This window comes from Lissotriton helveticus, chromosome 5_1 (assembly GCF_964261635.1).
Source record: "Lissotriton helveticus chromosome 5_1, aLisHel1.1, whole genome shotgun sequence".
Taxonomy (NCBI): Eukaryota; Metazoa; Chordata; class Amphibia; order Caudata; family Salamandridae; genus Lissotriton; species Lissotriton helveticus.
Window position 1 is genome coordinate 123,218,916 of NC_136065.1, and position 25,581 is coordinate 123,244,496.

Below are 25,581 nucleotides of genomic sequence, written 5' to 3' on the forward strand. Positions count from 1 at the left end.
GTGGCGCTGTGCTGATGACGGAGCGGTTCCGTCATGGCCCGGCCGCCGCGCCTGCGCGGCGCTGATTTCGCGCCTGCGCGGCGCGTTCTATTGAGCAGGGGGGCCATGACGGAACCGCTCCGTCATGAGCACAGCTCAACCGCGGCTGGTGACGGAGCGGTTCCGTCACCAGCATGCGCCCGCGGCGTGGCCCCCCCGCCCCTTTAGCGCTGCGGCGGAATAGCCGCCGCAGCGATCGCAGCGATGTGGTTAACCCTCCCCTGTTTACATATCAGATACAGGTCCTATGCTCAAAGGTACTTCTCACATGTGTTAAAAAGGTGTGTGTTTAGGAAGTGCCTCATGTAAGAACCACCAAGAAGTGATTGGCATGTTCGCGCCAACTTGCCCACTCTCTCTCATCATCTGCACTTTCCTAAAAAGTAACAAACACCAATGCCCAAAACGTGATTGAAAAAGAAATCTGCGTGTGTACCCTAAATAATGTTAAGTTCACATCTAACCATATATGTTCCCTATAGATCTATAGAGAAGAAGAATATTCCTCATGAACATTTTAAAATATTGGACCCTCAGGCCCAGCTCTTCTGATTACTTCTGGACCTTGTGGCTCTGCCAGGAAGACGGACCGCCCAGCTGTGAAATGTGCCCTGCTGACCTGCTTGCTGACGAATGACTGCTGTTGCTGCACCAAGACTCTTCTGCTGCTGGGAGCTGCCCTGCTGAATCCGTCTTGCCTGTGTGGACCCAGAACTCCAGGAAATCTTCAAAGCTCGTTTGGCTGGCCCCGGTTCAAAGCCACAGGGACATAACAACCTTCTTCGACGTCGACGCAGCTCCACTCCTCTCGATGCATCGAGAAGCAACCTGCCAGTGACTTCGATGCAGCTCGTCCTTGCCACCAGTTCATCGCAGTGCAAGTCTTCGCCAATCCGAGCGGTTTCCTCGACGTCAATGGAGGACCTCATGTTGCAAGCTCCTGTCAAAGGCCATCGACTCCACCGCTGCATGACGCCTCGCAAGTTTACGTCACCGACTTCTTGACGCTCCCAGCAGCAGCTTGATGAAGAACTCTGCATCACGATGCCCAGGCCACAATGTACTGTTTCAGCGGACTGAACTCAGTCCTGTATCTGGCCTGCTCTCCAGCGTGGTCAGCCTGAACCTGTCACTTGGACCCTGTCTACCTCGACTAGATAACAGTAGTTGGTGCTTTAGCTTTTTAGCATTTGATTTTCATAAAACCTTTACAATTGCATATCTCTGGTTCTGCTGTTTGGATTTGTGTTGTTTTAGTGTCAAATAATTCATTAAAATGTACTCTATTTATCCAAATTGGTGTGGGAATTTTCTTGTGTTGTGTTTTTACTTCATTGCTGTTTGTGTGCTACATAAATGCTTTACATATTGCCTCTAAGTAAAGCCCGACTGCTTTTGTGCCAAGTTACCTGAGAGTTGAGCGCATATTGATTTGGGGTTCACTTGTGTTTAACCCTTTGCAGGTGTTGTGGTTGCTGCTTGAGTACGGTTTCATCCCCCTCAACCAGTTACCCAATACCAATTTTCCTACACACCTTTCTTAAAAGTTTCAAAGGGCTCTCCTAGGCAGGGCCTGAGAATAAAGGGTGTTCCAAAAGGCAGTTTCCCTATGCAATTTCATTGGGAATTTTAGCCACTGCTACAGCCAAAATGGCAGAACGGAATTACACAAAATTTAGCAAATAGCTAGATCTTTACCCAGATTTGGTATATATCCGGTCAGTAGCTTTGGCGAAAGTACAGTTCAAAATGTATAGATATTTAGACTGTTGTATTTGCAGGACTTTCTCAGGAGTCCCATCAAACTTCAAATAATAGTTCAATCTGATTGGTCAAGTTTTTCCCATTGGATCCCTTGCTTCTGTGAAATTGGGAAATGACTGCAAGCTCCTCGTGAGCATATATTACATCACTTGTGGCATGTTCTGTGACATCATTGACAACATCACTGACAACATCACTGATGACATCTGAAATGACGTAATTGATGTCAAGACTGTGGATGGTGAGGGCACGAGGTATGGTTACTTCAGTAAGAACTGTTGTTACCAATTCTGTAAATATGAATACACTGGGCATAGGCTCCATCCAAAGGAGTATTCCTCTCTCATTTTGTTCTATATGCTGTAGAGTGCACTGTTCAACGTCCTATGGAATACTTCCATGGCAAGGCATGAGAAACTATTTTACATCTCAAAAGTACTCTCAATCATTGCACATTCAATTCTTTATACTGTGTTGTATGCCAAAAGCAAGCGTTTTTGTTTTGTATCTTCACTGCAAATAGCTTTTTACAAATCTTTTCATTAGGTCTCAAAATGAAAGCCATACTTGTTAGTTTTTCCAATACTTATTTGTTAAAGAACCATTCTTTATGTAGCCATGATAGTGATAGTGACAGGGACACTAACTAAGTTAATGCAATTTGTTTGCCAATGGAGATCAGCCTTCAACACTTATGAATGACTTCTCATGTATTATATGCAGGTTGAGAAAAAAAAATATTTAAAAATTGCCACCGCATTCAGAAAAAAGATTTCACTATGATCTTCTTTTGCTTTGTAAATTAGCGTGTCACCAAATCCAAGATAGATTCATCAAAGAGATAAAGGTAAAAATGCTCATTATCAAGTATAGCAAAAACTATCTTTACAAAAAACTGATTAGTGGTAATAGCCATTCCAAGAAATAGAAAGCAGTTCAAATAAAAACATCAGAAAACAAACCTTCTTTGGTTATGCATGAAGGCTGTGGATCAGCGTCCAGCATAAATCAACCCCCTCCACTTCTCATTTATGTGGACAGAGACACTATTGTTCAAGGTATAAAACCTTTGCTGTCAGTAAAGTTGTCCCCCAAGATTTACAACTGAATTATAGTAGAGAGAGTTTATTATCCCTGGATAAGTAGGGGAGCTGTCGCTCCCACTTTACCTTATCTGTGGACGATGACGATTTCCCTACAAGATCATCAGGCTATGTGGCAAGTTTTGTGATGATAGAGGGCAATTTGAAAGCAGCTATTCTCAATGCGAGATCGATAAAAAACACGAGCTTCAACTTTTCGACCTCCTCACTGACACAAAGCCAGACATTATGTTTATTACTGAGACCTGGTTTAATGAGGGATCCAACCCAACTATTGCAAATGCTATTCCCGCTGATTATTTGATAATTAGGAAGGACAGGGCAAGCAGGAGGGGAGGGGGTGTGCCCATTATTTAAAAAAACTCTCTTGCCTACCCTTACCCATGGCAGAGATTAACCCCTTAACCGCTGCGAAAATTCCGCCGCGGTGCGGGTGATTTACGGCGCAGGCGTGGTTCGGATGGCCCCCGGCCGTCCTCCGCACACGCCCACCGTGACGTCGGACGGCCACCGGCCGTCCAACACATGGAAGGGGTTAAGGGGGCTGAGAGCCTCGGTTTTCGTCTGGAGTCCCATGGACCTGCCTTTTCCCCCATTGCAGCCATATTTAACCATTGTGTGGTATTCAGGGATTTCAACATACACATGGATCAAATGGCAGACCATGAGTCCATGAAGCTGTGTGAATCCCTTAGCATCCTGAATTTAACTCCCTATGTCTCGCTTCCTACTCACGAAAAAGGCCATACATTTCACCAGATTTTCTCATCGTACAAGATTGTAACAGACTCACCCCTCCCTATTATCTGGTCTGATCACTTCCTGCTCACCTTCCGAATATGTAAGGAACCAGGTTGGCCATCATCCCAGTGCAAACCAAGGGCCAGTAGTTTCAGGTCCTATGCGCAGTTTATGCCGGAGGCGTTAGCCACCATACTGAGACAGCACCCTATTCCCTCTAGTGGTCACCTAGAGGCGGATGTCCGCTCACTTGAAGGCTGGCTCCTGGAGTGGGCTATGCAACTAGCTCCACCGAAAACACAAGCAGCTAAAATTGGCCGTGCCTCTGCTCCTTGGTTCACGGAGGCACTAAGGAAAAGTAAAATTGCGTGCAAATGCCTGGAAAGACTATGGAGAAAGAACTTTGATCCCACAAAGAAAATTACTTACAGACCGGCCTTGAAGGCCAACTACGCTAAAGTTTGAGAGGGGAAAAATCCTTTCTTTCCTCAAAAATTGAGCCTTGCAGGGAATCCCCGATCCCCCAATCAAGCACCCTTTCACCCCTACAGATGAATAGACAAGCCACATGGCGCAATACTTTTATAATAAAATTAAAACTATCCTTGACTCATTTAGGACTGTGCCTCAAGCCAACGATGGCATTTCAGTTCCACTCCTTCTAGCGTACTCCAACTTAGATGAGACTCTCTTGAAGTTCCCCCCTATTCACTTGAATACATCGCTCAAAATAATGCAAGCACTGAAATCTGGCTCCCCCTTGGACCCTTGCACGGCCAAAGTGTTGGCCTCTATTGCTGAAGTGATGAATCCAGCAGCTAACTTGGTCCTGAATCTTTCTCTATCCGAGGGTTTGATGCCAGAGTGTTGGAAACACGGACAAATCTTGCTGCTCCTCAAAAAGCCTTTGGCAGATCACGCTATAGCCAGCAACTTCAGGCCAATAACGTTGCTGCCATACTTCTCCAAAGTTTTGGAGAAGTATGTGAACATTGTGGTCACTGATTTTATAGAGCCAACCCATGTACTGCACCCCAGTCAGTCTGGGTTCAGAGCCAATTTCAGTATGGAGACGGCGTTACTGGAAGTCTCAGACACTATTAAGACCACTCTTGACAGCGGTGGAAAAGCGCTTCTGATACTGCTGAACCTCCCTGCGGCTGTTGATACCATGCCCCACGATCTACTTCTGCACAGACTCCAGGACTGTGGCATCGGAGGCACGGTCCTTAAGTGATTCTCCTCCTTTTTGGACAGCCGCCAGCAAACTATATGACCCCCCCCCCCCCTTTCGCCACCCCATCCCTCCCATGAGGGTTGGAGTGCCACAAGGCTTGGTTCTGAGCCCAACTTTGTTTAATTTATATATGGCTCCCAAGGCCCTCCTGGCAAAGCATTATGGGGCAAAAGTTATATCCTATGCCGATGGCACGTAGCTGCTGTTTACCTGTGAGAAAGATGCTGTGTTGAGAGGAGATGAAATTAATAACTGCCTGACCGAGGTGTTTTCCTGGTTCAGGCAAAACCAATTGTTATGCAACTCCGATAAGTCCGAAATTATCTTTTTTGACCATAGTCCCGGCATGGAATGGTGCAAATGGTAGCCACAGGACATGTCCCCCCCTTTTGTCCAGTCACCACCGTAAAAAATGTTGGAGTAAAAATGGATGCGGACATGTCCATGAAGTCACAAGTTCAATCTGTGGCAGCCACTTGTTTCGGACTACTGAAAATGATGAGGAATTTCCTCCCCCTTCTCTCAGTCCCACATAGTAAAACAGTGGTCCAAGCCTTGATAACATCTAGGCTTGACTACGCAAACATTTTATATTTTGGCCTCTCTATCTACTAAGCAGCTTGCAGGTGGTACAAAACACGGCAGCAAGGGCTGTCCTGATGGTTGACCTTATGACTCATATGACGCCTCTTTTGATGTCCTTGCACTGGCTCCCGGTGCAAAACAGGGTGAAGTTCAAGGCTCTGGTGTCGGTCTTCAAAGCCGTTCACAATGTCGGAGCTCCCTATATTAGGAGCAGAATCTAGCCCCATGCTCCAATCAGAACCCTGCGATCCTCAACTCAGAGGCTGTCAATCGTGCCAAAGTTTGCCCGCTCACGTATGGGTGGACGCTCGTTCCAGGTAACCACTGCTAAGCTTTGGAATAGAATGCCGCCTCCCCTGAGACAGGAACAGGTTCTCCTTAGTTTTAAGAGAAAGCTAAAAACTTAGCTGTTTCAACAATAGTCGAGGCACCCGTAGCCGCTTCCAATTGCTCTGTCAATAGGGTTAAGTCAGCGCTGGAAAACTCTCAGGAGTAGCCGTGTATTTACAAAACCCTCTAACATAACATAACAGTTGCCTGGCCACTCATGGAAGTGGTAGGAAGGCAGCGGGTATAGATCCCATGCTTGAGCTCTGAGAAAAGCCTGTCATCCTGCTTCCTTGCTATGGGGAGAGGGCAAAAACCCAGGCATTACTATTGGTGACTGTGGATTATTGAATGAGGAGGGCTTGTAACAGCCACATTTATCTGTCAGGATCCCTGCATAAGAATGGAAGCCTCATGGTACCTGCCAAGTGTGGGCCATCTACTATGAAACAGACAATTCCTTGCCTGCACACATAAAGCAAAGCAGGGATGCATATTAATGTATGACTCTTGGGGCATGGTAGGTAGAGGCTTTAAAGTGTCCCTAAAGCTGAGAAGTATACTAATGCCCCCAAGAGGGAGGTGGTCCAAGCAATCGGGTTGGCTGTCACTTTACAACAGAAAAGCTCATTCCTTTTCTCAGCTCAAGTCATCAGTCATTAGCTAAAGAATTTGAATGTTTTGGCTGACAGTGTTGGCTGACACTGTAGCTATCCGATTATTAGGGAAGAGTGAACATAATTATCATATCTTGCATCATTCTGCAAAATGTATTAACTACAAAAGGAGAATGAATTGGGTTCATTATCAGCCAAGCTTGCACTTTTCCTCACAGATATAAAAAAAAACACTAGAGCTTAATTCTCTGTAGATGAGATGAAGAAGATATAATTTTGGCCAGCAGCATCAAATATTTTTGCAATGTCTGCAGGAGAAATGGAGGTCAGCAGATGTATGTTTTTTTTATTCTCGGAGACTGTGGGATTTACAGAGGGATGCTCAAAAGTTTTTCTCCTTTGCTGTGGGAATCTGTGCTAATCTGTATATGCGGCACACTGTGGGAAGGGAGTTACCTTACTTTATGAATTGCAGCATAGTACAGGAAGAAATAAAGTGTCTACATGAGTGAATGGGAGGCAGCTTTTATGGAACTGGTCAGTTCCCCAGGTCAGCATGAACTTACCTGGTGACACTCAAATCTGTCACAAATATCCTTCCATGAGCTTTTCTTCGTATTCCCGAAGATCCATAAATAGTCTGACCTTAGGACGTAACACCAGAGTGTCCCCATTCTTAACTCAACCACCCCAATGATGGTGACGCTGGTGGCCATTGTCCAACGTCTCAACTGATGCTGAGATTTGTAGATAATGCTACAAGGAGCACAATAGGTTCACGTCCATTGGTTTGCTGCAAGCACAGCCCAGTGTGTAAGGCATTTGTGATGCCAGTGCACCAGCTGACACCACAATACCTGCCCCTCTTCGCCCATCCTCAAGAATTTTGTTAGCATGTACCAACAGCAAGACTGAAGCCATAAAACTTCTTTGCAACAAGATATATCAGAGTGCTAAATCTTTCCAGCAATACAAGGATGTGTCCCTGAACTGTCTGGACCATCTACATTTTGAGTAACTTTGTTGCATCCCACAACTGCTGCTGGTTTGCACATAATTTCCCTACCGGAGTCTCCTGTGTTTCTGACTACCGCAACACCTCTTCTGGACTCTTTGGAACTAGGTTTCACCATACCCACATAATGGTCGGAGGACTAAGGGTGTTGGAATGTTTGACAGCTTCGTATCTCTCACAAGCTATACCCTTGCAGCACCAACACCACTCTTGCAGAAGCTCTGTTATGGTATGCCTGGGTCTGTCTTTCTCCTAAACCTGCATCTCATTGCATCCCCTGATAGAACATCTCTCGAGTCAGTTTGCAAGTTGTTGGTTCTTTCAAAATATAGAAAGTTAGAAGTTGTTCTTATTGTGTTGGTCCTGAGACTTTTCCACATGGATTCTGACCCCATGAAATGAACTGTCTCTGCCTCCCATCCACCAAGTGTTGCAATCCTAATTTTGCCACGCTATAACAGTGCTCCTAGTTCTTCATCCAGTAGTAGATATGGCCCCGGCATTTCTGACATTGGTTTAGCTTCATGGCACATATTCCAGTCTAAGTTGTATCTGAATATCATAAGCATACATCTAGTATTGTAGCTAGCAGTGTTTAAATTGCTGTATTACAGGTGCATATAGCTTTCAAGTAATACAATTGAAAGAGAAGAATGCTACATGAACCCTTGACCAGAAAGATCTGACAGACTGATTGAGTACATGTTGGCTGCGGTTCCAGAGGAGTCCTTGCATCCACTATATGGAAGTTAATGAACTTCCTCTCCACAATGTCTGCCATTTGATAGGGTTGTGACTATCCACAGTTCAGTGGCTGTAGAGTAGTCTAGGAGTATCAGTGTTGCAAAGTAACCATCATCTAGGATATGAAAGGGAATCTTCCATATATCAAACAGTGGTAGTTAGGTCTTGTATGTCTGAAAACTGATTGGCTGCAAGGGAAGAGATCATCTGATTATTTGCAGAGGAGCAAACTGTGGTGTTATGCATCCTCCTCAAGTTCTTTCATTCTGATGTGGTATACAAAAGAACAATTACAGTCATCAAGCATTTTTGGAAAACAGAATAATTTAATATCAAAAACATTTTGGTGTTTCTTTGTGTGCTATTTTTTCTGAACACCAGACAATTTCTGGGCTGGTGCTGCTTGGTTTCCTTTAAAGGGGGCACAGTGATATTTTTCCCCTTGTCCTTCAAAAAATTGTATTTCTGCGAAAAGTCGCCGTGTGCCTGTAATCCTACAAATTGAAGTGCTGAGAGGTGTTTTTGTACGTCATAATTATCACGTCTTTTGTGTCAAGATTTGTGTGACACTCTTTGCAGAGAACTAGTGCCTTTTTATGATTTATATTGTGTTCCGTTTTTTTGGGTTTGTTTTCCAATAAATATTGTACTCACCATATCAATGGAAGGACCCAAGTATCTCAAGAATACCCAACATATTTGCTAGAAACATTTGGAGTGCTTCTTGGACTAATGTGTGTATTTTGAACATTCAATATTATGTATTGTGAACTTTCAACCAATCATTATTCTTACAGAAATGATTTGCATCATGCCAGAACTATGCACCATATAGGCAAAGCTATTTTTCATGAGTGGGTGTGGCTTACTTCTGGAAATACATAAATAGGTCTAACCTAACTCCGCAGTGAGTGGGACGTACTGTAGTTACTCTCAGAAAAATCTTTGTGTGTTGGGACATTTTATATAATTTTTAAATCTCCCTGTTTGGTTTTCCTTGGCTGGTTGCTTGCAATGTTTAATCCTTTGGCTAATAATGGTAAAGTTATCCAAGACTAATATTGCAACTAAAATATCTGTCTGTACATCCTGCTAATTTCCAAATGGTTTTGCCAGTGATGAAGGTGGACTATTATAATGAAATAGTGGCCATTAGTGTCCAGAATCCCAGCGGTCTGGTGATGTGCTTTTAGATCCAATTAGAGAATGTATCTATGGGCTACGTTTCCCAGGTCGTGTCCTTTTTGTTCCCATTATCAACCATCTAAGATAAGTGAGATTGCTTTATATTGTAAACAACGGGGCCTTCTTGATTTTTTGATTAGCCCACTATCGACCTTGCTTTGGCTGGTGTTATTTGTGAATCATAGTACTAAACTACTGTATTTAGGAAACATCTACTTACTGAGCCATTCATTAAATAATTGTGTTCTTTGGCACAGTTTCTTTACTGTCAGAAATGTTTTATGTATTGGCAAAGTAATAACTGTTCTGTGTTAGATATTTTAGCATTACCGGATTTAGCACTCAAGTGCACATAATCCACTTTTGTCTAAGGAAAAAAAATGCTATGTATTATATTGTTGACAACTATGGTAAAATATAGTTATTCGCAGCATTATATGCTCTTAATGTATTAAAAAAGTGTTATTAAAAAATAATGTAAAATAAAAATGCATTGCAATTTCCAGCAGAAAAATGTAATAATTTGCTTTATCCTTTATGCACAGATTTTAGGGTTTGATGTCCTTCTTATGAAAAACTTGAAACCTGTTTTACTTGAAGTAAATGCAAATCCCAGCATGAGGATAGAGCATGAACAAGAGGTGAGGGGATTCGCATGGTATGTTGTTTTTTGTGACTTTATACTAATATGATTAAGCTTGAATTGACAAAATGACAAATTGTGTTACTCGCTCATTAACCGAGGTTTTAAGCACTGTTACTGAGAAATGTGAAAACGGATTCCACAACATCTTTTGGGTTCCCAGTGTTTTGCACTGTCAATGAATGGATTGCATTTGTTTTCATTGCTTGGTTAAAGTTGTGTGATAAACATCTACAGAGTGAGCCAGATTATGATAATCCTTAGTGAAGATAATTAAGGTCTCTGATAATGTCAACGTAGTTTATAATGTGTAAACACTTTTTAAATTAGTTTTAGTGATTTGGAAGCATGGTATGGCCATTCTCTATATTCTGATAAGAATCTAAATGCCATCTGTGCAGCAGTGCAGAGGCGCAGGGAATGGTGGGGGATTAATACTCCCTGTGCCCAGCGCTTGTAGCATTCCCATTGGTCCCACTTCAGTGATGTGGACAGTGTACCTCAAAGATCCCAACCCGCAGCAATTTCTTTTTCCTTATGATTTCTTCTCCATCTTCTCGCCCACAAGTACTACTGGAGTGAAGTTTAAAACAGCTCTTAAAAAAATTGAAATCCATGTTTTACAGTTGGTCATAATTAAGCTAAAGGGAACTGTGTCCTACTGTAATATTGAATTTCCTGGTGCAAGAATGAAGTAATTTCTTGTACTCCTGTTTGAGCAGAACCTAACAATTAACCTTGAGCTTGCTGCAGTCTGAAAAGTAAATTGTGCTTTTGGAAATGCCAATTTCTTTAGGTTTTTTTTTAATACAGAAAACTACAACACGAAATAGTGCTTATTGACATATTTTACAGCAAAGAATTTTGAGATGCAACTTGACTTTGGATCAGGACCCAAGATCACTTGACGCAGTTCGTATATTGTTTGTAAAGCAGGCTATCAACGAATCCACACTGGATAATTTCTGTTATATTACTTCCTTTACAAAACATTTGTAAACATAGTATTTTCCATCACCTAGAATTGACACTTGCTGCGCATACAGCTAGACTCATGCAGACTGTCTAATTCCTGACTGCTTTGTCTTTTAGACCGTACGGTTCATGGCATTTGATATTACCATATTTTAATCTGCACACCTGGTCCTATTTCTCCCCATTTGAATGAAATAATGTACTGTTTTCTCCCCACCTGTTCTGATGAAAAAAAATCTCTTTATTACCAATGAGTGAGCAAATGCCATCTGGTGTCATGCATCTTAGTTCACAAAGAAAGTTATAATTTTGCTCTTATAGGTAACTACTTCATTTGGATCAACCTTCCAAAGTCTTGGAATCCATAAAAAAGACACGAATGCTACTGGGAAGCTGCTTCCTAGAAGTGCTCACATGTATTATCATTTATATATTTGGAAATCAATCTACATTTCTGAATTTGAAAAACCAATGCATAATTGAATTTGCAAATGTGTCTTCCTTTTTGCACCATGAAGACATTTTCAATGTGTGGGAAAAACATTGAAGCATTGAACATCATGAAAATCCGACATCCATAACCAAGACACTATTTAGGCTGAAAACACATCAAGAAAAGCAAATTAAGGGATTGCTGGATGGAATGAACGACCGGCTGGACCTTCAACTAATATGTTGTATGAGAACCATGGCTGAAGCAGCACGTTATATTCACAGCGAGACACTGGGGACTCATTTTGCAATGTAATAAATATTTGTCTGGATGAGTCAATATTCCAGTATGTAATCAGTACAACTCAATGCAAGAAAAACTAGCAGGGCCCAATGAGTATGAGATGAATTAACTTTTTATTCATGGATCATGGACAGTATAATGCTCAAATAGTAATCACTCAGTGCAGTAAAAGTGAACGGTAAAAGGTGTGCATACAAAAACCAGTTGACCCAAGATTCAGTAGATCAATTTGAGGAAGTGTGGTCTGGGAGACTGTCTCCATGTTGACGACGTTTCAACCTCATCAAGGATATCAAGGTCATCATCAGGATAATCAGAATTTAGAGCAAGTGAAGTTGTAGATAACAAATAGAAATAAGGTAAGGGTTAGGAAAGGGCTGGTCAAAGACAACGATGTGAGGTAAATGTAAATGTATTTCGATTTATATAGCGCACGAATCACCCAGGGGTCTCAAGGCGCTTGCTTAGGGAACCCGTCCTGGTATTCCCCTGTGAGATACCCCGGCAGGGTATTCACAAGGTGAAAGCCAGGCATCCCGCCGCGAGGGGCCGTAGTGGAGATTAAGCAAGCTATTGCCCAGAGTCGCAGAGTGTGACCCCGTGAGTCGAGTAGGCACCGGAGCGAGAATTGTCGAGTCCGTGGAATTTTTGAGCCCGAGACCCGCCGAGGCGGGGAATCGAACCCTGGTCCACGGCTGATCCCAGCTTCCGGGTCTGCCGCCTCTAACCACTGAGCCACGCTTCTCCAGAGAGGAACTTACAAGGGCTAGAAAGTCACAACCAATGTATCTGGTAGTGTTGATAAAACATCTCAGAAACCCCTGAATGGAAGGAAAAGAAGCAATCAGTGGACATTGTAAGTGTGGACGTTATGTGGTACTGAAGAGTCAGTGAAGCAGACATGGCCACACATGGTATATATACAGAATTAAAAGTCAGAAGATCCTTTGATAATAAGGGTAACCTAATGGTCAAAGAGTGCTAAAATAGTAGTCACATGAATTGCACATACATTTAGCTGCATAATTGAGAGTTTACCTAATTAGATCAAAATGCTGAAGAATGTGTCCAAAGACCCAGTGGAGGTTCGACAGTGACAGGCTGAAACAGGAGTAATGGGAACCCTACCAAAAAGGGGGACTTCTAACACTCAAATGAGATTTGCTTACAAAATAAAGGCCCCTAGAGGGTGCAGTAGAAAAAAAGCAAATGATTAAGAAAATAAAAGCCAAGCGTATGACATGTGGGCTCAAGTGTGTGGTGGCAAGCGAAGTCATTATTGATGCACCATGAACAAGTCACCTGCAGCACTAAGTACAACCAAAGGAAAAAAGTTGAGAAACACCGAAGTGTGGTGTATAAAGTTGTAGTCTATCATCAAAGGCAGAAAGTTGTTTGCTATTTTAAATGTGGCTGTGGCATTTAGAGAGCTGAGGATCATGACCGGAAGTGCGCAAAGATGGTTGCTTGCTTAAGCGATCTCACCCACAGCTGCATACTCTGCACACAGGGAACAGAGGCATGGATCTGCCAGTCTGATCCACGAGCAGAACTGAGCAGGGCTTTGTGCAATCGAAGACTGGAATTCCACAGTCAGAGAATGGGAGAGAAATTGAAATTGTAAAAACAACCTGTATTTCCTATAGAACATAGCTAAAGGCGGGGACAGCAGAAAGTAATTCTGGACAATGCCAGTGAAAGTGAAATTCTATATATTGGTTATCCTAAATAGAGAAAACCCATATTGGTGGCTAAACGATTTGCAGGGAAAGTGGGCGACAAGATAGCAGAAGTCAAAGGGCGGCTTTTAGCCTACAAGCTGTGGGTGGGGGTTTGCCCCTGGTAGTGGGGTCTATTTATGCGCCCAACACTGGGCAAGAGAAGTTCCTCAAAGCAGCCCTGTCTGACATACTAGGTGCGCAGGAGCGGTGAGTAATTATGGGAGGCGAGCTGAACTTAGTTATGGATGCGTCAGCGGACAAGTCTAGTGACAGGTGTACTCAGACACATGCGATCTCCACGGAGGGATGGCAGTGGCTGCAGAACCGAGGGCTCAAAGACATATGGCGGGCAGCTCACCCCCACACCTCGCAATTCTCCTACGACCCCCACGCCCACCACATATATGCCCGTCTAGATCATTTGCTGGGTACGACAGAAGTGAACACATTGGTGAGGGATGTCATCATCACACCGGCTGCCTTATCCGATCACGACACGGTACAAGGGACCCTGTGGGTGCCGCAACAGCGTAGGACTTTTGGGAGCTAGAGACTGAGAGAGGGCATGCTACACAAACCAGCCGTGCAGGAGCAGATTCTCAAACGCATCACAGACTATCTCAGCACAAACAACTTAAAGCAGTGTTGAGGGGGGAACTGACAGCGATTTCCGTAGCCGATAAACGAGAGCGCAAGTCTAAACGCGAACAGCTCACAGCCCAAGTTCTGGAACGGGAGAGGGTACACAGCAGGACCGGGGCGCCCAGGGTTTGGCGCCAATTGAAAGAGGCGCAAGCCCAAATAGCGGGACTTGACCTCGAAAGGGGCGAGTATGCAGTGCTCAGACTTAAGCACTCTTACTACGTACGGGGCAACAGGACAGGGCTTATGCTTGCGAGCAAGTTGCAGACCCGCACCTTACAATCCAAAGTACAATCTCTCAAATCGAATACGGGGACTATGGCCGAAAGCGATGATGATAGCACAGGTTTTTCAAACATTTTATGCTGAGCTTTACCGCAGAGACACCCCTTAATCTTCCAACATGGACACCTACCTCAAGGGTGCCCACACAACCTCCCTAGGTCCAACCCACGTAGATACGTCAGATGCACCCATACGCATAGAGAAGGTAATAGGAGCGATCTCGCGTCTCAAATCACTGAAGTCACCGAGACCAGACGGTTTTTCGGCCGGGTTTTATAAAACATTCTGCGCAGTGCTAGTCCCATTACTGACCAAACTTTCTAACTACTTTACTGGGCCGGGGGTGATTCCCTCAAACATGCTAGCGGCTTCTATAGTTGTACTACAGAAACCGGGAATAGATAAATCCCTCTGCAGCTCCTAACGACCGGTGTCGCTACTTAATGTTGATTTGAAGCTGGTTACAGGCATACTGGCAGCTAGATTGGGTCCCCTCATTCCGGGCATTATTGAACCTAACCAGTCCGGCTTTATTCAAAATCGGCAAAGCGGCGACAATACCAAACGCATGTTCCACCTTATAGATAAGGCTCACCGCACTGATTTAGATGCACTTCTCTTATCGGTAGATGCCGAGAAGGCATTCGATCATGTAGATTAGGATTTTTTAGATAAAGTCCTGATCCATTTTTGGCCTCGGGGAGAGGTTCCGAGCATGGGTGGCGAGTTGCTATAGCAAGCCTACGGCGACTATAAGGGTGAATGGGGTAACATCCAGACTATTCGAGATACAAAGGGGGACCCGTCCGAGATGCCCGTTGTCGCAACTTCTTTTGGCCCTCTATGTCAAGCGGCTTGCCCAGAGGATTAGAGAGAACCCAGACATATTGGGCATCCCGTTTGGGGAGAGAGGCACACAATAAGTCTTTATGCGGACGACATTATCGCCTCCCTTGAAATACCAGCGTGCTCTGTCCCAACATTTTTACAGCAACTCGAGGCCTTCCACTAGGTCTCGGGTTTCCGAGTTAACGTCGGGAAGGCAATGATCCTATGGCTGAGCCAAGCAGGACATTTGCTCTCCCCGGGTTGAACAACTTATGCGGGTTTACAGGTCTATCTATCCCCTACTTAGGCATTGAGCTGGCCCCGTCACACTCAACTATTCCAATCTATCCTCTCAAATTTCTCAGGACTTGCACCAGTGGAAGCTTCACCAGCTATCCCTCCTGGGAAGGGTGACAGCCGTCAAGATGTCGATCCTCCCTAAAGCGCTATATCTTTTCCAGACAATACCAATTTGGCCTCCTGCTACTACTATCCAAAAACTGCAGCAGGTAATCCAACAATTTGTATGGGCGGAAGCTAGACCCTGGCTGCGGAAAGAATTGGGCTACTTACGTCCTGATGAGGAGAGATTCGGGATCCCAAACATCCTAGTATATTTTAGAGCAGCGCAGCTCCGATATATAGTGGAGTGGAACAGATCTGAATCAGAAAAGAGATGGCTGTTCCAGGATAGAGCGCTGACCAAACTATCGCTTTGGAAGGTCCCATTCCTTAAAAGACAAGATTAACCCCTCAACCTCAGGGGCTCCACCATCACACACTCACTGCTTAGGGTCTGGGACGGGGTCGCTATCAAAAAGGGGTGGTCCTCTTTCCCTTCCCCCATGACTCCTATTCTCGATAACAAGGACTTTTCCCCGGGGGCAGACAAAAGGGTGTTCCCAAGATGGAGAGAGACAGACTACAAGTCAGCAGGGCACTTCTTTGACCTAGAGGGGATCCTTTCTTTCCATGACATGCACGCAGAATATATCACAAACATTCAACAGGTATATAAATACTAGTGCCCGGTGAGACCATTATCTCATATAGCCCGCCTTCGGCCATCCCCGAGATTGGTTGCACTTCATATAAATAAGCGGCGTGGGGGCCTAAACAAAGCGTGTTTGCGTCATGTCCATCTCGAATGCCACCGGTCAGATTCTGAAAGAGAACTCTGCAGGTTTTGTAAAATATTCATTTTAATTTTAATTTCCTTCATCCTCTTATTTTGGTCCTCCTATCACTCTGAAAGTGCCACCAATCAGGGGCGGTCAGGTTAGGCATGTGCAAGCTGTGCACCTGCACAGGGCCACCAAACCCCAGGGATCACCACGCCAATATATATCCTTAATATAATAATCCTCTGAGGATGGATACATATTTGCGTGGCGGCCCCTGCAGGGATTTGGCGGCCTCCGGCTCTGTTCCACTTCCAAACACCCTGACCCCCCCCCCTCTTTACTGGCCTCTGCGCTCCGCCCCACCCGGACCCCCTCTTCCAGGGTCCCCTACCTATGCTCCCTGCCCAGGGCCGCCATGAGCCTAGAGCCGCCCCTGCACCAATGCTAGAATGTGTGGAGCATCCCACTCGAGTTCTACCACGGAGCTCTGCCCCTCTACTTTATTCAAAGGAAATGCTCTTGTTCCACCAGATATTTCTTTTCATGAGGACCTGATATAATCATTGGACCATATTAGCTAGCGCCTTCACACTAAACCATCTCTCAAAGGAGTTCCCATATCTTATAAGACTTGCCCGCATCCACTGCCCTTATCGAAAAATATGCTCGCTCTGCAGCTCTGAGCCCTGAGCCAGTCAGCTACTAACAGTGGGATCGACATGTGACCACTTCCTGCATCCTTCCCTCCTGGCCAGCAGAATCATGTAACCAATCAACATGCTTGTGCTGCATTCCCCTCCCATTCACCATATGCTGTACCATAGATGACCAAGATGGGTCTTACCTGAATGTCCAAACACTGTTGACAATGCTTTATCCACATCTTGCCAGAAGGATCCCAAAACAGGACACCCCAAAAGCATATGTATATCATTGGCATCACTGAGACCGCACCGTTTGCTTCTGTTACTCTCTTTTCTTCTAATCCCTGCCATCTTTGAAGGAGACCAGTGACACCTGTGTATTGTAAAACACTGATTCCTTTCGAGAGTGGCAGATTTAACCGTAGTACACATATGTTTCGAAGACACTTTCCATAATTCTGTGATTTCAGCTTACAGCAAGTCTGTCACCCAAGATGCATATAGTGGCTTAGGGCTTTTTTATGACTTTGGCTTGGCGGGAGCCGGCCGCAGCGCCAGCGCCCCAGTCCCGCACCACCAAATCCATGATTAGACCGTCCGCCGGATTCTGACTGGAATCCAGGTCGGGCGGTCGTTCAGTGGCTTGACCACGGTGGTGCCTGTTTAAAGGCACATAGGAGAGGTGTAACAGGCACCGCAATGGGAACACCATTGCAGGTTCCTGCAGGGCATGGACTGTCAAGTCCATGCCCTGGAGGAACTGGGGGTGCATGCAGACAGAGGGGCACACCATATGCCCCCCTGCAAGCATCCTCTGGTGCCGAGGCAACATTTCCCGTACGCCACACTTTTCATGGTGGTGAGGAAATTCATAATATGCTTGGCGGAGCCGCAGTGGCCCTGCCATGCATATTGCAGCCTACAGACAGCTGCAACACCGCCAGGGATCTCTGATCCTTGGCGGTTGCGGTGGTGTCAATGCAGTCCGACGGCCCCAGTCCAGACGGCGGTTGGACTGGCGGTGCCCGCTCTGCCACCATGGCTACAGCTGTCCGATGGACCGCCGTATCCATAATAAGGCCCTTAGACTTCTCATCCAAGGCTGTAGCCAGATACCAGTACCAGACAGAGACTTCTTTCTTCTTAGGCCTGTGGTTTTGCAAGTCCTTTTCCATCTGGTTTGACTCGGCCTTGGGCGCATCCTGATGCTTTAGCCATGAGGTGATTTGCAAGTATTTAAAAGACAAAATGGAGCTCTCAGTTCGCTCAGTCCATTGTTCCCAGGTAAATGGTTTACATTCACACAAAAGGACACCTAACCTTGTAACAAATTCCTTCTTAATGGGTTCATTCAGTTCATCACTGAAACACCCTGGAGTCCTAACAGAGTCCCAAACTAGTGCAAACATTCTAATGTATGGGGTTTTCAGAAAATTCATTTTCTCAAATTATAGCCTCACTGCGGCCTGTAATATCTTAAGTCTAACTTAAAAAAAAAAAAAAAAACTTGGGCCACCCAAACTTATAGAGGAAACCCTGTCAGGCAGTACAGTATTTTGCCAATTGTGTTCGAGTCCTGGGGCCCACTTAACATCATACACGTTTTTTAATTGAAATGCCCAACAGTAAAGCTAGATATGGGGTGAGCCTAAACCCCCTTAACTAACTTCCTCCTCAGTTTCTTTCTCGCTACTCTGACTCCTCTTGAAGCTCACACAAGGAGATGATGGACGGAGCATTGAAACTTTTCAGACACTCACCCCCAGTCACAGATCTGGGTTGAATCCATCATCGTTCTTTAGCCACCTTCACCACCCCAGTTCAGACCCAGCCATATGCAAATCTGTCTTGACCCTGTTCCTCATGGGAAGGGGAGGGCGGGAGTTTGGGAGCGCCCAGGCATCGCATAGGCAGTGATTTATAAAATGTTTTTCAGAGGTGATGCCTACACCCCCTCTCCACGTCTGCAGGGTTCACATGGTTTCGATATTAGCGCATGTGACAAACATTACTGTGACCAAAACACCTTCTCTTCTCAGAAGATGCTCTCCAGGGATCCTTGCTGCTGAGGCTTCCCACCCCCGCGTGGATCATGTCCACCCGAAGTGGTTCTTTGTAAGCACTAAGAGGCACTCGCACCAGTAAAGAAACGGAGCTAACAAGCTCCACGAACATAGCAATGTAAGAAAATGTGCAAGAGTCGCAGGAAGGAAATTATTAACAAGTTTTTTTTTAATGTTTTTTTTTTAAAGCTTCCTAGTTTTTGTAGCTTTATACAACACGAACTCGACGCGAACGTTTGGGAGCACTTTGCATGAGTACCGGTTACATTACACAAGGCCACATTCACTTTGGCATTGGGAGATAAAGGGATTCGCCCAGAATCACAGGTTTTTGAGCTGACGCCGAGATTCGATCCTGGTTCCCCAGTACCAAACTCAGCAGCTCTGATGTAACCCCACATCGATCCTCTCCCTTACCTTTTCCTCATCTATAAAGGGGTTTGCGACCACTAAAAAGTTTTTCTATATTTACCAAACCCATTTTATAATTATCCCCTTACTCGCTTCGTCTCGCCATCTGCTTTTTCTTTATCTCACTCTCTCTCGTCCCTTTGCTTCTCCCTTCCTCCCCCATCACACTTTCCTGGTTTCCTTTTTCATATCCCTTTATGCTAAATTGCATCTCTTACCAAACTTCCAAACACCTCTTATAAGGTCCCAGAGGCGAGACTTATTGGCTATGCCAATGCTTGTTTTTAAACTTGTAGTTGCCTTCTGCAATTTGAGGTCGGAAAGGCATGGAACTCTACAGGAATCCATACTAGGGAATCCGTATTGCGGGGAAATTTAGTCAGAAGGATAACTCAAGACTTTCTGTGCGTTGGAAATTGAGTTTAATTTAGTATTGGATGTTACCCAAGCAAGAATCATAAGGTAGCATTTTCAGAGGGTCGGGCCATATGAAAAGGGCAGAAAAGAGAGGATATCCCCAAAATGTGCAGCATTGAAGGACACCTCCTAACCGCCTCTGTACCCTCTTCCCCCACCATCCCACAATAAAAATATTTTGAGGAGCTGGTGATGAAGTCTGGACAACAGGAGATGATATTAAGCGGGAGACAATATTAAGCGGCAAAGAGCTAAATATCTTTTAAAATGCATACAATATTGCTAGGCAACTTTATTTCACAACATTCACCTGCTAAATCTCATACCTGTTTTTTTTATGTCAATCAAAATTGTTAGATAGGACATAGGACTTCTGATATTTCATTGCAAGGAATCGAGAGGATTTTGTGATACAAATGAGAATTTTCTGCTGTTGAAAACTTTGCTAAAAAGTGTTGTATCTGCAAATACCGAGTCGTGAGAAATAACTGACTGGGCGGGTCAGATTACTGGGAAGAAGGGGCAGTGGTAAGAGGCGGACTAGTGTTTATGAGCGTGACGATGGTTTGCGGAGAAAAGACCAACAAATGGAGTGGGCCAGGCATTTAATCATATTGAACTACTACTCAGATTAGTTTTTCAATTTTGGCTTAATTTTATAGTATAACGATCATCGCGATTGTAAACTATACAATTTGTAAAATGTATTGAAACAAATGGTTAGCAATATTATTTTTGGAGCCATACAATATGATCCTCCTTTATTATGTGTAAGATCAGACTACATCTAAGAAGTGCTCTGAATTTGTAAACAGAATAGATCATCTTGGCCCATGGGGCAGAGTCTACGCCGTATTGCTGTGCACCCTAACCTCCAGTGCTCCACATGTACTTCATTGATGAACCATGGAAAACTAAAGAGCAGTAATCGACTGTAAAACGTGCTATGAGGTTCAGTTGGATACATCTGACAATAAACCTTCCATCAGTGATTGCCCTGTAAGTCTACTTTAGATCTGAAACTTAACATGAAGTCCTGTGAAGACTTGTGTTCAGGGACAGAGGTCTCCATAGAGTAGCTGGTGCAAATGAGGGCCCACTGCACCCTTGATATGATCTGGCATGGAGACAGGGTCACTATATCTTGGAGTGCATGCTGTGGGTATGTGGAAGGGAGGATCAGCTGGCGAATGGGAGGTGGGCAGGGGTGCAGATTTGCACACAATAGCCATAGGGCAGATAGAATGTTGGTATCCTTGGGAGGCCATCTGGTACAAGTCCCACAGTCCTTAGGGTGACGGATGAAAAGACAGGCGGAGGAAGCAATGCCTTTTGATGATAGGTATTTGGAAAAGCCAAAACAAGGAGATCATGTAGCTAAATGAATTTGTAAAGGGAGAGCGAGTGCACTGGGTCCGAGTGGGAGTTGAGTTTAGGCATACTGAGTAGGAAATGTCATGCCTGGTCTGGTGGCTCAGTGGACTAATGCATTCCACAGCAGGTGCCTGTGTTCAACCTCATTGTCACAGGTTCAAATCCCAGTGGGTCCACTCAGCCTTTCGTCCTTCTGAGGTTGATAAAATGAGTACCATTGAGTTGGGTAACAATAACATCTGTTAGTCATCGCCAAGATCAGTGATTGTGTGCTTTACAGATACACATGGATGTTATGTTGTGTCATCGAGGTAGATGCAGGGACACAACTGTACAATTCCAAAGTTAACGGCTTGCTCAGCAGATATCCTCTTAAACACTGGTGCCAATCGCAGGAGTCGGGTTTTCAAAGAAGGGTGCGAAAATGAGTACCAGCAAGGGGTCTGGGGTTGGAGGTGGGAGATTTAAAAGTGCTCACTCCCAGCGGAGGGAACCCTGCAGAGGACCAGCTGCACAGGGTACTTGTGAGTATAGTGTGAGAGTCTGCTAGTTATGACCCTCTCCAGATCTCGGGAGAAGAAAGATTGTCTGGAAGAGGTGTTGCATCAGCAGAATTTTTCTAAACGCCTGGTTTAAAAAATGCTTTAAGGCAAGAAGGGAAAGGACTGCAGCAGATGGGATGCTAAATAGCCAGATTACATGGATGAGAGCAAATAATTCATGGTTCTGGAGTGAAGGGTTTCGAATGTGCTCAAGAATGGATTACACATCGACAGTTGCGACTGCTACCGCGCATCATTGGTGGGCGGGCCTGGAGGAGGGAGTATTTAAAAAGAAACACGAGGGAAGAAAAAAACATTCACCTTGTCAGCGGCCGTCTCTCCTCAGTTCTTCTTCCACGGCAGGAACAGGAAGCACCCAGGCTTCCATAGTCCTTTAGCCAATCACGACTCTGCTGATAGTAGTGTCATGATTGGTCTGAGGGCCGTGGATTGGCGCTCAGATTGGGACTGGGGTCCTGGACATGTTCCTCACCAGGCTGTGCATTGCCGTCTGGTGAGGAACATGCACAGTGCGCATGAATGTTTGGTCTGCCCGAGATGGCCAGCCAAGCAGTTAAGCGCACTTGAGGAGTGCCTACTGCTCATCCCCTGCTCCTTGGGCAATGTAGCCCCGCCCCGCGGTGCCTCTGGAGATCCACTAGGGAGAAATAAAATGATAATAACCTTGTGTTATTATCATTTTATTGTCTTGTGGGTCTACGCTCCTCCGCCTTAGCGTAGGAGCTGCCACCACTGCACATAGATGAGTAGGGTGATTTGGGCTAAAATGGAGGAAGGTGACGAGTATGAGGTTGAAGGTGTGGATAGAAATGTAAGTTTGTAAGTAAGTTTACTTAACAATTTTGGCATCATGAGCCCTTTGTGCATCAAGTAAACTCCCAACCATAGACTACATTGGACAAAATACAGTTTTAAAATTTGAACACATTTATCAAAAGAGGAGAACTAGAAATGGTACAACAGAAAAAGAGAAATACATCAATAAAAATTGATATGTGCATCGCGACAAGATTACCTGGACTACACATAAGCTACTTCTCCCTAGCCCCACTGCAAGAAACGCCAGAATTTGGACCCTATTACCAGTCGATTCCTGGGCCAATAGACTTGCGATCGCCCAGCCTTCTTACAACGTGGACCCATGTGTGGCCAATCAGGAATATGAAGACTGGATTGTACAAGCCCTTGAGGCCACCCTCCCCCTGTGTAAACTTACACCTAAACGCTTCGGAAAAAACGCCCCTTGGTATTCGGAGGCTCTCAGGGAAAAGAAACGCCACTGTAGGAAATTGGAAATTAGAAAGACGCTGGCGTATGGGATACTCATTGGAGGAGAAAACCCAATACAGAGAGGCAATTAAATCCTATAAGGTTGAGGTGAAAGCTGCCCAGTCAACCTATTTTTCGGATAAAATCCTGCGAGCTAAGTCCAAACCGAAGAAAATTTTCCAAATAGTGAAAAGCCTTACTAAACTTCCCTCCCCGGGCATGCACCCGGGTAAAACCACAGCCCAATGTGATGACTTGGCAGAATATTTCCATCATAAAGTCAACCAAATCTATTCCTCTTTCCCCTCCATCGTACCAGAACCCACAGCTCAGGGACAGATAAACCTGGGGGATACCACAGCCCAATCTCCGATAACCATGGATCACTTTCCATTGTTAGACCCCGATTCTTTGGAGTCCACAGCCCGCCAGGTAAAATCTGGGTCCCCATGTGACCCCGCACCCCTAGAAGTTATGATGCTGGCAGCACAGGTCGTACTACCTACCATCATGAACCTCCTGAATGCCTCTATCATCTCCGGTACCGTCCCCCCTGCCTGGAAGCGGGACATTGTCCGTGCTCTGCTAAAAAAACTAATCTGGACCCCGGTGACTTTAGTAGCTATCGCCCGATCTCCTTGCTCCCCTGGGTGAGCAAAATTCTCGAGAAGCACATCAATAACCATCTGGTGGACTTTCTCGAGAATAATCAGCTGCTAGATGCCACCCAGACGGGCTTTCGTCCTAGGCACGGGACGGAGACCGCTCTACTGGCAGTCACCGAGGAAACCAGAAAGATCTTGGATCAAGGGGGATCAGTGGCAGTGATCCTCCTTGATCTAAGTGCGGCATTCGACACGGTCAGCCATGACACCTTGCTGAACCGTCTCTCAAGTGTCGGGATAACAGGCGGAGCATGGCTCTGGCTCAAATCATTCCTGAGCAATAGGTCCTTCCAAATCTTTGAGGGAGATACGGTATCTACGAGCAGGCCACTGAAGTGCGGAGTCCCACAGGGCTCCTCCCTAAGCCCTGCGCTTTTTAACATCTATATGAGACCGCTGGCTGAGGTTGTCCGTCCGTTTGGCGTTAAAATCATTTCTTACGCGAATGACACTCAGCTAGTGGTCTCTCTGGCGCAGGAGGATGGCCGCCCAGCATCAGTGGGGCTGAAGGGGTGCCTGGAGGAGGTAAAGGGTTGGATGACCTCGTCCTCCCTCAAACTTAATGGGGACAAAACAGAGTTGATGCTCCTGGGTCCCACGAACCCCGCATCTTTCAATTCCCTGTGGCCCCCATGTTTAGGCACCCCCCAGCCCCAAAGGATAACAGAAAAAGCTTGGGGGTCTGGCTGGATAAAGCTCTATCGTTTAACACCCAGGCCACAAAACTTTCTGTCACCTGCTTTGGTCTCCTCAGGATGTTGAGGAAAGTTCTTCCTCTTCTGCCTTTGGAGGCAAAGCAGGTGGCCATTCGGAGCCTGATTCAGTCCCGTTTGGACTTCAGCAATATCCTATATCTGGGTGCTCCTGAATATACACTGCGTAAGTTACAGATAGTGCAAAACTGCGCAGCCCGCACATTGCTCCAGTTGCCGCGCAGACATTCAGTCAAAGCTGGACTGAGCAGTCTGCATTGGCTACCGGTACGGCAAAGAATTGCCTTTAAGGCTATGTGTATATCTCACCAAGCTTTCTGGGACACAGGACCAGCTATCATCCGTGATCTAACAACACAGTACCATCCCAGTAGGAATCTTCGCTCCAGCCAGGCGTTTATGGCCGTAGTCCCAAGAATAAAAAAGGCAAGAGCTGGCGGCAGGATGTTCACGCATAATGCCGCCAAACTATGGACCTCCCTTCCCGTTCAACTCAGGTCCAATCCCAATCTGTCCTCCTTTCGGAAACAACTGAAAACCTTCCTTTTTAATGCCCCTCTCTAATTTCTCAGTGACCTCCTTTTGTAAGCAAATCTTACTTGCTGTTAGCACTTGCATGCCCCAGGGCAGCAATCGCGCTGTACAAATATATATTTCATTTCATTTAATTTCATAAATGTTCGACTTGGATGTAAAACAGTCCAAATAAAACACAATGTGTCCACCTTCGAGACACTTGATTGCACTTGTCTCATAAGCAGTCTGTTTGTAGAATAGAGGGCAAGATATACATGGGAAGGGGAGAAAACGATTCAAATTTTGTGACAAAACATACAGACTTCAACTAAAGCAAAAGTGGATGTTAGACATGGTATTTTATGTGCCATTCTGATATGTGGTGCTTTAAATTGTGAGGATGTTTAGGAAGATAGCCCAATAATGTGTTTCAGTGTGTGTGACTTGATTTTAAAGTTTCTGCTTCCCCAAAACATTCCGTTAGGTTCCCAGTTCTATAGCCAATGATAATGTAATCATATTTGGACCAATTTAGAATCTGAGCTCCTCGTTGAAGGCTCTTTCGGTACTCCCTGGGGCAGCGTTCACGCTCAAGAGCACGTGTCTGTCACCATCACAAGAGGAGTGGTCAACTA

General features: G+C 45.2%; 1 protein-coding gene across 2 annotated transcripts in view; it reads left to right on the forward strand.

The window, feature by feature from the left end:
* Positions 1-25,581, forward strand: part of TTLL11 (tubulin tyrosine ligase like 11) — a 623,794-nt gene that overhangs the window by 334,675 nt on the left and 263,538 nt on the right. The window contains exon 5 of one of the 2 annotated variants that reach the window (XM_078641848.1): positions 9,903-9,998. In XM_078641848.1, coding sequence (XP_078497974.1) covers positions 9,903-9,998 — 96 coding nt within the window. Of the gene's footprint in view, positions 1-9,902; positions 10,016-25,581 lie in introns of both variants that reach the window. The other variant, XM_078641849.1, reaches the window with a different exon arrangement.